Source organism: Colius striatus, chromosome 13 (assembly GCF_028858725.1).
Source record: "Colius striatus isolate bColStr4 chromosome 13, bColStr4.1.hap1, whole genome shotgun sequence".
NCBI lineage: Eukaryota > Metazoa > Chordata > Aves > Coliiformes > Coliidae > Colius > Colius striatus.
Genome location: NC_084771.1, coordinates 6,426,858 through 6,438,335, shown reverse-complemented (window position 1 = coordinate 6,438,335; position 11,478 = coordinate 6,426,858). Strand labels below are relative to the sequence as shown.

The 11,478-nt window shown below is 44.8% G+C and overlaps 1 protein-coding gene across 1 annotated transcript; it reads right to left on the bottom strand.

Moving 5' to 3' along the window:
- Positions 1-8,574, bottom strand: LOC104552590 (uncharacterized). Its single transcript, XM_062006415.1, has 3 exons — positions 8,508-8,574; positions 795-2,310; positions 1-218 (listed from the first exon to the last, which is right to left on the bottom strand). The coding sequence occupies exons 2-3, from the start codon at positions 1,612-1,614 to the stop codon at positions 82-84; spliced, it is 957 nt and encodes a 318-aa protein (XP_061862399.1). The 5' UTR covers positions 1,615-2,310; positions 8,508-8,574; the 3' UTR covers positions 1-81.
- Positions 8,575-11,478: the final 2,904 nt, after the last annotated feature.

The window sequence follows — 11,478 nt, the reverse complement described above, 5'->3', positions numbered from 1 at the left end:
TTTCATGTACCTTTTAATGGTGAAAGAGCTTTCTTCTCCCACTTTTATATAAAAATTTAATAGCTATTATACAGTAGCTGTTCAGCATCCTCTTCTGGGCTCTGCTCCACAGAAAGTATCTGAGCAGGGGTTTGTCTGAATTATCTCAAGAGGAAAGAGAGAGCATCCTCTGACATCTGCATCCATCTCTCTTCTCAACATTAATTTCCTCTCATCTCCTGTAGATAAGTATATGAAAAAGTTACTTGAAATTAATTTGTCAGGAGATAGGGAGGGGAAGGCAACGAGGAGGTAGCTATAAGGTATCTGCCAATGGACTGAAAGCACAGTAAATTGTGACAGGGCTGTAACAACAGGCAGAAACATGGCAGTCCTGTACAGAGACCAGATGATTACCTAGATATAAATCCACTAACTTCAGCCACTGCTTCCCACCCAGAAGTACCACACATTGAGCTCCCTAACAACATTTTAGTTGTCTAAAGCATGTTGAGCTGCTAGGACACGTGCTATTAACAGCACAACCACCCATCTGCTAATGCCCATGAGAGATTCTTTGCTATCCAATTAAGCAGACAAATGCTGCTCTTCAACCGCAGCTGCATGTGGTTCTCTGAACGACACTGAACTGACCTTTAACTGCAGACAAGTTGCACCTTCTCTTAGGCCATGTTTGTACTTCTTAAAACTCTTTTTAAAATCACCACTCATCACTAAGAACTCTGGCAACTAATCTCACTTCTCAGAGACCTGTCAAATTCAGTCACCTTAGTTCTGGTGTGCCCCTTTCTCACCTGTCCTCTGGAAGGTCTCCTGAAGTGGGGTCCCATCACAAGGGGTACCATCTGGTGCTGACATGGCAGCATGAACAGTCTTGAATTTCACTTTTTTGTGGAACATTCTGTTGCACTTTCTTTGTATCTCTCTGAGTGACTCCAGCTGCATGCAACTGTCTGTCTCTGAAAAGCCACATTCATCAGATAAAAGATCAGAAGAAAGCTTTTTCCGTCTTTTCTTCATTTTGTGAGCATTTCTCTCCTCCTCCCTGGATTGTCTCTCACTCTTCTGCCGATGTCTTAATTTACTACTAGACCTCTTGTATGACTTCTTAAGTTTATGTTCGCATTGTCTTGCCAAGCCCTCATGGACAGAGTTAGAACTGAAGCTGTATTTGCTGCTTTCCTTCTCTTGACCTTCCAGAGTTACATTTTTAAGGTAAACCAGTAATTTTCTTTCCCTGGCTCTTGCAGGCAAGCACCCTTCATTACAACTGCTGTAAAGTTCTTCACACCTTCTTTCTATACTCTTCATGGAGCTGCTATGTTCCTCTCTAAAATGCTCAGAATCACTGATCTCTTCCAACACATCCTTTAATCTGCAAACAGATCTAGATACTTTGTATGGTATGGTACTGTCATCACTACCATCTTCTTGTTTGTATTCCTTATCATGAGTAACAGCAGTGCAATCCAAAGAATGATTCAGTCCAGCACGTGGTAAGTTATCAACAGCCAGCAGGTCATTCCTCTCCACTTGCGACCTTTTTGCAAGCCCATCCCCAGAGGTCTCGTTTTCTAACACCGTGTCTGTTGACTCCAACTCCCCAACAGCCATCACCAGTCTACAATTATCATTGGCACCGCAATTTCTCTTGTTGAAGTTTTGTACAGGACTCACTTCTCTGAGGTGCTGACCACGTTTGTTACTCGAGCTGATGTGAAAACCGCTGTCATGATCAGATACCACTCTCTTCCACCAGGATTTGTTGGCAGTGGCTTTTGGCTCTAAGCAAACACGTGCATAGCCCGGTGTCCGATAGTAGTTGAGCAAATAATGGATGAATTCATCAGTCTCATAAACCTTTTGCTTTTTGCAACCATCTTCATCAGACACCGTCTTTGGGTGAAGTACATTCAGTGTTGGGCAGTCCCTTGCATCCAGAGATTTGATGACCCTGCAATCTCTTGTAACTGTAATCAGCAAAGATCCACAGCCAGAGAAGTCGTGCTCAGCTCTGCCAGGCAGTCTGTCAGAACTTAGGGCTGTACAGGCATCATTTAAAATGGTCCTGACTATATGACAAGTAGATGCATGGAAGTTACTCCCATCTCCTTTCTCTCTATGTAATCTGCTACCTTTTTGGGTTAACAGGGACTTAAACTCTTCCTTACATTTCAGCTCTTTGTGATTATGACAATAGAAGTTAATCAGTTCCTGATGCGTGCCTTTCAATGCTGTCTCAGGAAAGGACTCGTCCCTCCTTATGCCCCATGATGGATCCACTTTATGACTCGCCGACTGCACAAAATCCTTCAAAGAAAAAGTTGGGAAAATTATGATGTACATTTATTGAGCATTATAAAGAGTGCTAAGCTGCAAACACATGAGCAAGCAGTCCCACAGCCATAACAATTATACAGGTGAGGGTTAAATGTGGCTTAGTTCACAGCTCAATTGCACAATTCCACTATTCCTAACTCAGAACTACAGATATTTCATCATCTCAGAAAGCTACACTCTCACTGAAAAGAGAAAAGCAGTGCCCTCAACCAATTCATCTGCAACTGTGTAAGCAAACATTTATCCCTTGTTTGATCACAGCATCACAACAACTAGTACTGCAGGCAATGGTAAAATTACTACACTATTATGGATCACATCATTTATTGACAATAAATTGCTTTGTTACACATTGTTTGAAGTGGGTTCAAACACAATCAACCTAAAGCTTTGCAAGCGGTGAAACCAAGATAAATAGAAGTTTATTTAACTCGTCACCTTCAGAACTAAGGCAGCCATTGTCAGGTGTTACAGGGCCCTAAAAGTCATGCAGAATGGCAAGGGTAGTCTCTGACCTCACCTTTTAGTAAATCAGAGTGGTTAACATTAAGGACTGGGGAAAACAAACACTCGTTAAAAGCTGCAAGCAAATTTTTACTTAGCAAAAAACCCTGTTTCCATCTAAAACTGGCTTTTTTAGCCCAAAGGACTGAAATAAACCTCCAAACATTAACATGTGTGCAAAACACTCAAATTTTATCACTCCTCTGCTGACCTTCTCATGACTTTAGCTGAATTAAACTGAAATGAAACAGATAGCTTAGTGTTGGCCACAAAAGAGAGTCTACTAGAAATGCAACTGGCATAATCTGTGTCAATTTAATTCTGTCACTTGTAGACCCGAGACCAAAACAAGCGAGACAGCATCATTTGCAAAGCTGGATCAAATCCAGGAGAGCTGACACAGCCCTTCCAGCTCAATTTTCAGTCAGTAATGACAAAGTTTCGAACAAGCATAAAAGGCCAAGTTTCTGGGTGGAAATACACTACCCTTGCTTTCAGGGCAAGGCACTGCAGATTGTCCTAAGACTTAGACCACAGGCCTTCCCAGCATTTGGTCAGTCTCAAGGCATTCTCCCGAGCAGCATCATAACATCAAATGTCTAGTGAATTATGCAAGCCCTAGTAAATAGCCTTCAAAATTTAAAATATGTTTTAAAATAGTCTTACTTTCACACGGTTTAACAGCACTGTAAGCAGTCTGACAGACTCCACTCTTCTCTGAGCTAGCAGGGATTTCCTTTCTTCCCATTCAGGCATATTCTCTGGCCACTGCTGTTCTTCAGGTGGTACCTTCTGCTGCTTTGGGGGATGTTTCTTATCTCCATCTATCTGCCTCTCTTCTCTCCTCTCCAGCTTAGCTTTCTTTTTCCTTTCTTGAACTTCTTTTCAGCACCACGTCTTTTTCTAGGTAATTATCAATATGGGACAATTTAGACAACACTTGTTTTACATTCTGAGTCCTGGGGAATTGGATGTAACTCTTTGAACTGCTAATAATAAGAAACCAGTCACCAAGAATCTGCATGTGGCTAACAAGGAATCTTGTTTGTTAGAATAACATGTTTAAAAAACCATGGCACATAGATGACATGCATCCAACCGATGCACACATTGAGAAAGTCCTTTGTCTCTTCAAATGGTTTGAATTCTAGGGTTTTCTTTATAAGCACTGCCAAGGTGAGACAGTCACATCACCTTTTATCTCCAAGGACACAACTAGAAGTCTAATCACTTGCATCTAATTCTTAAGTTAACAAGTTTCCCCCCTACAGCTTGGCTTTGAGAGTCCCATTTAAGTGATATTACAAGACTAATTCAGGGATATTTTTGTTACTACCGAGCAGGGATTACACAGAGTTCAGGCCTTTTCTGCTCCTCGCCCACCAGTGAGGAGGCTCAGGGGGCACAAGCAGTTGGGAGAGGACAGAGTCAGGACAGCCAACCCCAGCTGACCCCAGGGATATCCCAGACCCCAAGGGTCACACTCAGCATATAAAGCTGGGGAAGGAGGAGGAAGGGGGGACATTCAGAGTGATGCCTTTTGGCTTCCCAAGTCCTGTTACCTGTGCTAGATCCCTGCTGTCCTGGGGATGGCTGAACACCTACCTGCCCATGGCAAGTAGGGAATTAATTCCTTACTTTGCTTTGTTTGCATGGCTTTTGTTCTCTCTATCAAACTGTCTTTATCTCAGCCCAGGAGTTTTCTCACGTTTACCCTTCTAATTCTCCCCCACATCTCACCAGGGAGGTGAGATGCTGTCTGGGGTTAAACCATGACAAGCTGTAGTAGTCCTGTAGAAAGCAGATCTACTGAACAACCAACATGACACATCACAGGAAACTCCAGAAAATTCAAGGAACAAAGTGTTCACACAAGTAAGGGTTTAAAAAGATGGGATATTAAAAGTATTTGAATAAGAAGGTATTAACAATGGAAGCATAGCAATGTCTTTGGAGACTGAGCATTAGAGTCACTATGCTCCACATTCTAAGTGTTGGGTTTCAGACAGGAAGGTGTGTAACATGATTAATTACCATTTGCAATGTGTCATCCAAACACATGATCTACCTCAATACTAAAACTTCAAAATACTACTAGTACTCATATACAGAATTTAAGAACACTGGCTTAAAGATACAACAAAAAAAAACATCCATGTGAGAAAGGGTTGAAAGTGTGTGTATCTAGCTTTGGACCTTCCTATCAACTGGGAGGCACACAGAAATGCACATGATATTAAGTTTACTTCAGGGCATAAAGACATTAGTTTGTAATGTTGCAGCACAGAGCAATATAACAGGCCCACATGCAGAATCTTAGGCACTCCAGGCCCACAGAAGCCTAGAATCATACAATCTGAAATTGGATCCTGAAACAGGATGTCTCTAGTCCAACCTCTCTCACAATCCAGAACCTTCTACATGAGGCTTTACACACAGAATCACGTTTTTCTTCTGACAGTAACACATAAATTAAAAACTACATAGTAGTGCTCCAAGTTCTCTGACTCCCATTTCCCCTGGAATTTTACAGTAACCACTCTTCCTGGATTTGACTTGGTATGAGATAGTGTAACGAATCTCAAGAAAATGGGATATTCTCTAAAAATACACTCTCACCTTTCAAACCCTCTCTTTTTTCCCTCTTTTTCGAACGTGCTCCTGTTCTTGCAGCTTTAGTCTTTCCAGGCTTCTCTTTCTTATGGCTCCTTCACTAAAATGTCTGGTTGTATCAAAAGTCACCTGTCACAGAAGAAGCAGAATCAGACTTAGCAGTCCATTTTGCTGTGTGTTTATACAAACACAGACAACCTGCTGAGCAAATGAGAGACTCTAGGTGACAACCAAATAGTACTACACTCACGAGAATCCCTCTCTACCCTGGCACACCAGAATACCTCTTCTGAAGTTCACACTGAGTTGGCAATTAGGCTCAAACACCCCACTCCCAAACATCTCCTCATGCTGTGACATCAGGGACTCATAATCTGACATCATACCTTTGGCCAAACCCCTTCCTGGCACACTCCTCTGGACACTCAAAGTTCAGTATGTTCAGCAGAGCATTTCTAGCTGCAGGATTCATGCAGTTCTGCCAAAGCTGGAGTTCACTGACTCTTAGAACAATATCTTTTGGATTTAATGCTTGCTTGCTTAAAAACTTCTGAATTCTGTCGATGTGTGCAGCAATCTTTCAGCTTCAAATGCCCAGATGTGAGCACATTAAAAGAAAACACTGAAGCAAACTGCATCAAGGTCTATCTACATTGAAAAAATAAGTAATAGGAAGTTTTCTTTCCAGCATACAGGTATATTTTAGGGTCACTGTTTAGAAAATATCCTTTACTAGCCAAAAACCACCTAAATTAGGGCAACTGCTGCACCCACTTCATATCAACAATACGAAACGAAGAATGTTTCAAAGTCTTACCAGCTCCTGAGCTCATCTCCTAATTTCAGTGACAAACACATTGAAAATATTACAACTTTTACCTTACTCATACCAATTTTTCAGGAAACCAAGAGAGTAAAATGCCATTTTTTACCCAAAGGACTTCAGTTCACACACACGAACTTTGTATATCAGTATCTCTATAGAATCTATGATTCTATACCCAGTACAAACAGCATAACTATAAGGGGGTTTTTTTCCCCCTCATATGCTTAAGTGCCCAAAAAGTTTAGAGAGATGGTTACACTGGTTAGCAAGGAATTCTCAGGCCTAACTTCAAGGAAAAAAAAGAGCAGAAATTGGCCAAACCACCATCTGTGCCAGTTTCTTCCACAAAATCTCAGCAGCTCATAACAAAGAAAGGTTAATATATTTGAATGCCATCTATCTGCTGTATATATTTTTTCTTTTTAGTCACCATTTTAACATACAGACTAAACCAAAGGGGAAAAAAATACACATATACACTGAGAACTGCAAGAGTGCCACAAAAAAGCTGCCACTGAAGCAAGATGAAAAAAGGTCTGCAAGATGTTTGCCACAGGTTAAAAGCTCTACTGCCATTATCTGAAAAAAGACTGCTTGCCTTCACTGTAGGAATCTGCAGAGGTAGACAAGTGCAGTGCAAGAAGCTGTCTGGTAAAAAAGGGTGACTATACTCAGAATGATGAAGAAAAACCAAAAGGTATGTACCAAAGAAAAACCTAGTGTTATTAAAAATAAATATCCAGGAACCTCTGGAAGCAGCTGCTACAGTGCAGATTCACTCCTGTTAAGGAACTGCTGCCAAATGCACCCAGAATTAACCACAACTTTGTCAGGCAAGGCTGAGTATATCAAGATTAATATCTGAATAAGGCTCTGTATGTATAGACACCCTTTCAACATCTCATATAAGCAAAGCAGATACACCCAAAGTACTTACCACAAACCTGAGAAAGCGATTAGTCTCTAAAGCCCTTTCTGCCCACTGTGCATTAAGATAAACGGCTTCCTAAAGCTATCTATAATGTCAGTATCAACTATGATTTTTCCATCAAGCTAAGATTTGAGGTGCAGCAGGTTAAAACATCTGGGACACTGCTGATGAAACTAGCACAGCCATGAAAGTCAAGCCTGAAGAAAACACAGTGGTACCCAAAAGTTTGTTTAGTTTTGCAAATACAACTTTGAGTAAACCAACTGATATTAACCTTGCTAATCTTTCTTCACTTATACCATCGTGGCTGCTATCATATTCCTACTACTACAATGGATCATCCAAAAGTAAGCTCCGAAGCCTCTTCATAGGTCTGAGTAAGCTCTTTTTTTGTAAGCTTGCTCTGCACAAAAATGAAGTGAAAGGGAGAGATGATTAGAAGTGCGGCTGCTCACACAAGTATCGCAATAAAAGGCGCCTTCCCCAGCTAACGCTCCTGGCGTCACTTCTTAATGCTGCCTCTTTTGAGCTGGGGATAAAGAAAATCGCAACCAGCCCCATCTCCACGGATGCGGCAGCCGAGAGGCAGCAGTCGCCGTGCTCGGCCAGAAGGTGCCCGAGCTGCGGCGGGACGGATCAGGGGGCAGCGCCATCCGGGCCACCGCACCCCTGGCCCACAGGAGCCCCGCGGCCGGGCCCAGGCACCGCCAGGCCGGCGCCCGCCCCTAGGCCAGCGCCCCGCCGCCGGTCCCAGCGAGAACCGGGCCACGGAGGCAGCGGCGGGGCCCGACCCGCTATCCTGCGCCTCTGCAGCCGGGTCGGGCAGCCCCCCGGGCCCGGCGACCCGCAGCACCCACCGCGCGGCCCGGGCGAGGCGGCGAGAGGGTGACACTCCCTCAGCCGAGCCCACCCAGGCCTGGGGCACGGCCGCCCCGCGGGCCGAGCCGGACACCCGGCAGCCCATCCCGGCAGGGCCGCGGGCTCCGGGCGGCCCCACCGGAGCTGCCGAGAACCGCTCAACCCCCCCGGTGCCGCGGTGGGCGCTGGCCAGGCCCGGCCCGCATGGAGGAAAGCGGCAGCCCGCCCGGCAGCCACGGCTCCCTCCCGGCATGGGCCGAGCTGCGGCCGCTCCCCTGCGCCGCAGCCCCCAGCGCTCTCCGCCAGGGTGGCGCCCGGGAGCCGCGGCTGCTTCGCCCGAAGAAGCGGGGCACGGAGCCCAGCCGCCCGCCCCGGGAGCGCCCTCCGCCGGCAGCGCCCCGCTCGCACAGGCTGCAGCGGGCCGCCTCCCCTTACCCCTGCAGCCGCCGCCGCACCCGCCGGCCCCCCGGCCCGCCGCCAGCCCGGGGCCGAGCGCGGCGCACGCTGGGCGGCGGCGGGGGACCCGCCTCCTGGGCACGGCGCGGCGCCGCCCGCTCCTCCCGCCCGGGGGCCGGGCCTCGCTGCCCGCCTCGACCCGGCACCGGCAGGGCGCCTGTCACGCCGCGGCCGTTTTGTGGCGGTCGGGCCCCGGGGATAAGGCGGCCCTGGGAGATCGGACCAGGCGGTGTTGGGGGATTTCTGCCTGTTCTGAGGCGATTCGTACGGCAGGGCTGGGCCGAGGCCCAGGAGGTGCTGGTGGCCGTCGAGCCCGCGGCTGCCCGTCTCGGCGGCTTCTGGCCTGCTCTTCGGCCCAGAGGCCCGGCAGGCCTTTATGCTGGCCGCCGGCTAGTGACCGCCAGCATCGGCCTCAGGTCATCATGTATGTGCCTTGTAATGAAAACAAAACGAATGAGGAGAGTGCTTTCTTTGGCTGTTGCCTTGCTTCTGTGGTGCAAAGGCCTAGTTTGGGGATGTAACGCAATACCAGGGTTTTCATTGTCCTATAGCAAGGGTAGCACGTCCAGCACTGCTTCATCTGAGCGATGTGCATTGAGCATTAATACTGGCTTTTCCCTGTTCCAGTGCTAGTGTGTACGTGGGTCTCTTGGTACCATACGGCAGTCAGCTCCCAGCAGCAGAGGAGCAGCTCAAGGGTGTCAGCGCTTCATCAGCATGCTGTTGAAGGTACCATCCACACTTCCTGGCACTTGATTCTTCTTACTTTAAGGTCCCCAAGGTAACTCAATTTAAGGCAGTTGTTTACTCAAATACACCCTCAGGTTTCAGTGGGGCTTTTTCTCTTGCAATCTTCCAAAGACAACCATAAAACATAGTATGTTTTACAGCCTTTGTCCCTCATCTTAAAAAGAGGCACTTTATTTCTTCCCTTGCAGTAGTAGGTTTGGGATTATGATGGTCGATGACTGAAGGATGCACACAAGGCTATGGCTGTGGGCAGAAGTGTGTACCAAGCACCGTTTTTCTCAGATGGTCTAATTGCTATGTATGCAATTATAACCTGAGAACGATTGTTACAGGTATATTTAGTGTGGGAGTCTATTCCCATCACAACTTCGTGTGCCAAAAAGCATGTCTGCATTTTCTCACTCTACTAGTTGATACGATAAAGACACTTTTACCTATCTTTACCCTACCCTAAGGTATCTTTAGATAAGATAAGGTAAGATACCCTACCTTAGGGTAAAGATACCTTTACCTACAAACATTTTTGGGGTCTAGTTGCCTTCTCCACAGTTATTGGTTCTCCTTGCATTAGGAAGGTTTTCCAGGAGGCTGTTATATACTTGACACATTTGCATTTTTTCTTTATCTTAAAAGATAAAATTGTGTTTTGATGGTACAAAAGGTTACATTTTAAAGACATTGTCACCAAGTGATGTTAATTTTTTTTCCTTTCTATGTATACTTTTCCAAACCCAAACAGGCAAAACTGGAATTTGAGATCAGTTTGCAACTGCAGGGTTATTCTTCATTTACTACACCCCTGCTGCTTTTCCAAAGATGCAACGAATTGAGAAACTTAGCTCATAAATAAATAGTTTAAAGTAGCCATACAAAGCTTTTTCTTTCAGATCTGAGGGCAAGGTACAGAAATAGGAGATGAGAAGATATGCACCTGCTCATATTTAGTTTTTCCTGTTATGGGAGGGCTTATACAAGAAGTACATTTCCATTTTCTCATTTCATTGGCAGTTATTTTGTTGTAATGAAAAGACAAACAATGAATAGAGTCTAATTTTTTTTTATATTGAACTCTGCTAAAGTCTGCCACAAATATTTATATTTTTCTTGTGGCCAGCACAGTGGTTTTGAAGCTTTAGGTTTCATTTTCTTAGGCATGTGACTAGTGTAAGAACACTGCCTCCTTTTTAAGAGCAATGCATTCCAGCCCAACATTGTTACTTCTTAACACCTCTGCTACCAGAAGTACTAACTCACACAAATAAGTCAAAAATTCATACTGTGCCTCCTGGTTGCAGGAAATAAACAATTTCTTGCCTGTAATTAAGCAAATTATATGTAAATACACTCAGGTTTGTATTCTGTATTTCAGGGAGCAAACAGCTGGAAACTGTGCTATTTTGCAGTTGTGGAGTATCCTGCCTGCAAGGTTCGGGCATGTTGCTGAAGCAGTATGGTGAGTTACTCTCTGAATAAACAGTATGTTGTATTTCCTCTAGCAAAGGATACAGGGAAAACCAATGTTAAGGAAATCACTCTGGCAATGTTCTCATGCTGAGAAGAAGGTAATTAAAAGTACCACATTCAAAACTGACGGAAGGATGATTCATGTTGAGAAAGTGGATGAAGGAACGGATTCACTTTTACACAGTGAATAATAAAACTATGGAAATGATTACTGCTAAATATATGGGAGACTGAGCATGTTGCTTCAGAAGTGGATTTGATGCTTCTATAGGCAACAAGAAAATACGGAGTTGTTTTGCAGATACAATTTTGAGCCAGTATTAGCTACGTCATTTTATGCAAAAGATATAATGTGTGAGACATTAGAAAGAGATCTTGAGTGACAAAATTATGCCACATCTCCCCCTTACAGAATAATTCCACTTTTCTCTGCAACCTTGCAGTCTCCTAGGCTTTATCCCATCTGTTACCTACATAGATTGTGTGACCCCAGATTTGCTCGACTCTTACAAAACTGGACAGCAAGGAAAGGTGAAACCCTTCCTGCACAAGTCATGTGATGTCTTTAAAAATAAGTTTAGGGAAAACTGGTGCAAAGGGCTGTGTAGAGGCAGCTCTTTAAGTGGATTTAAAGTAAGTCATCTTTACTGCACAGAAGCATTCACACAGAAATTGCAACACCATAACCTAATGCATTTCAAATGGGCTTGGTTTAAAGCCTGGCAACCAGCGCACA

Excerpts from the sequence above, each read along its gene's own strand:
- LOC104552590 (XM_062006415.1), bottom strand. The coding sequence starts at position 1,614 with ATGGCTGTTGGGGAGTTGGAGTCAACAGACACGGTGTTAGAAAACGAG. Across the intron at positions 219-794 it reads GGAGACCTTCCAGAGGACAG|GAGATGAGAGGAAATTAATG; the intron begins GTGAGAAAGGGG and ends ACTTATCTACAG.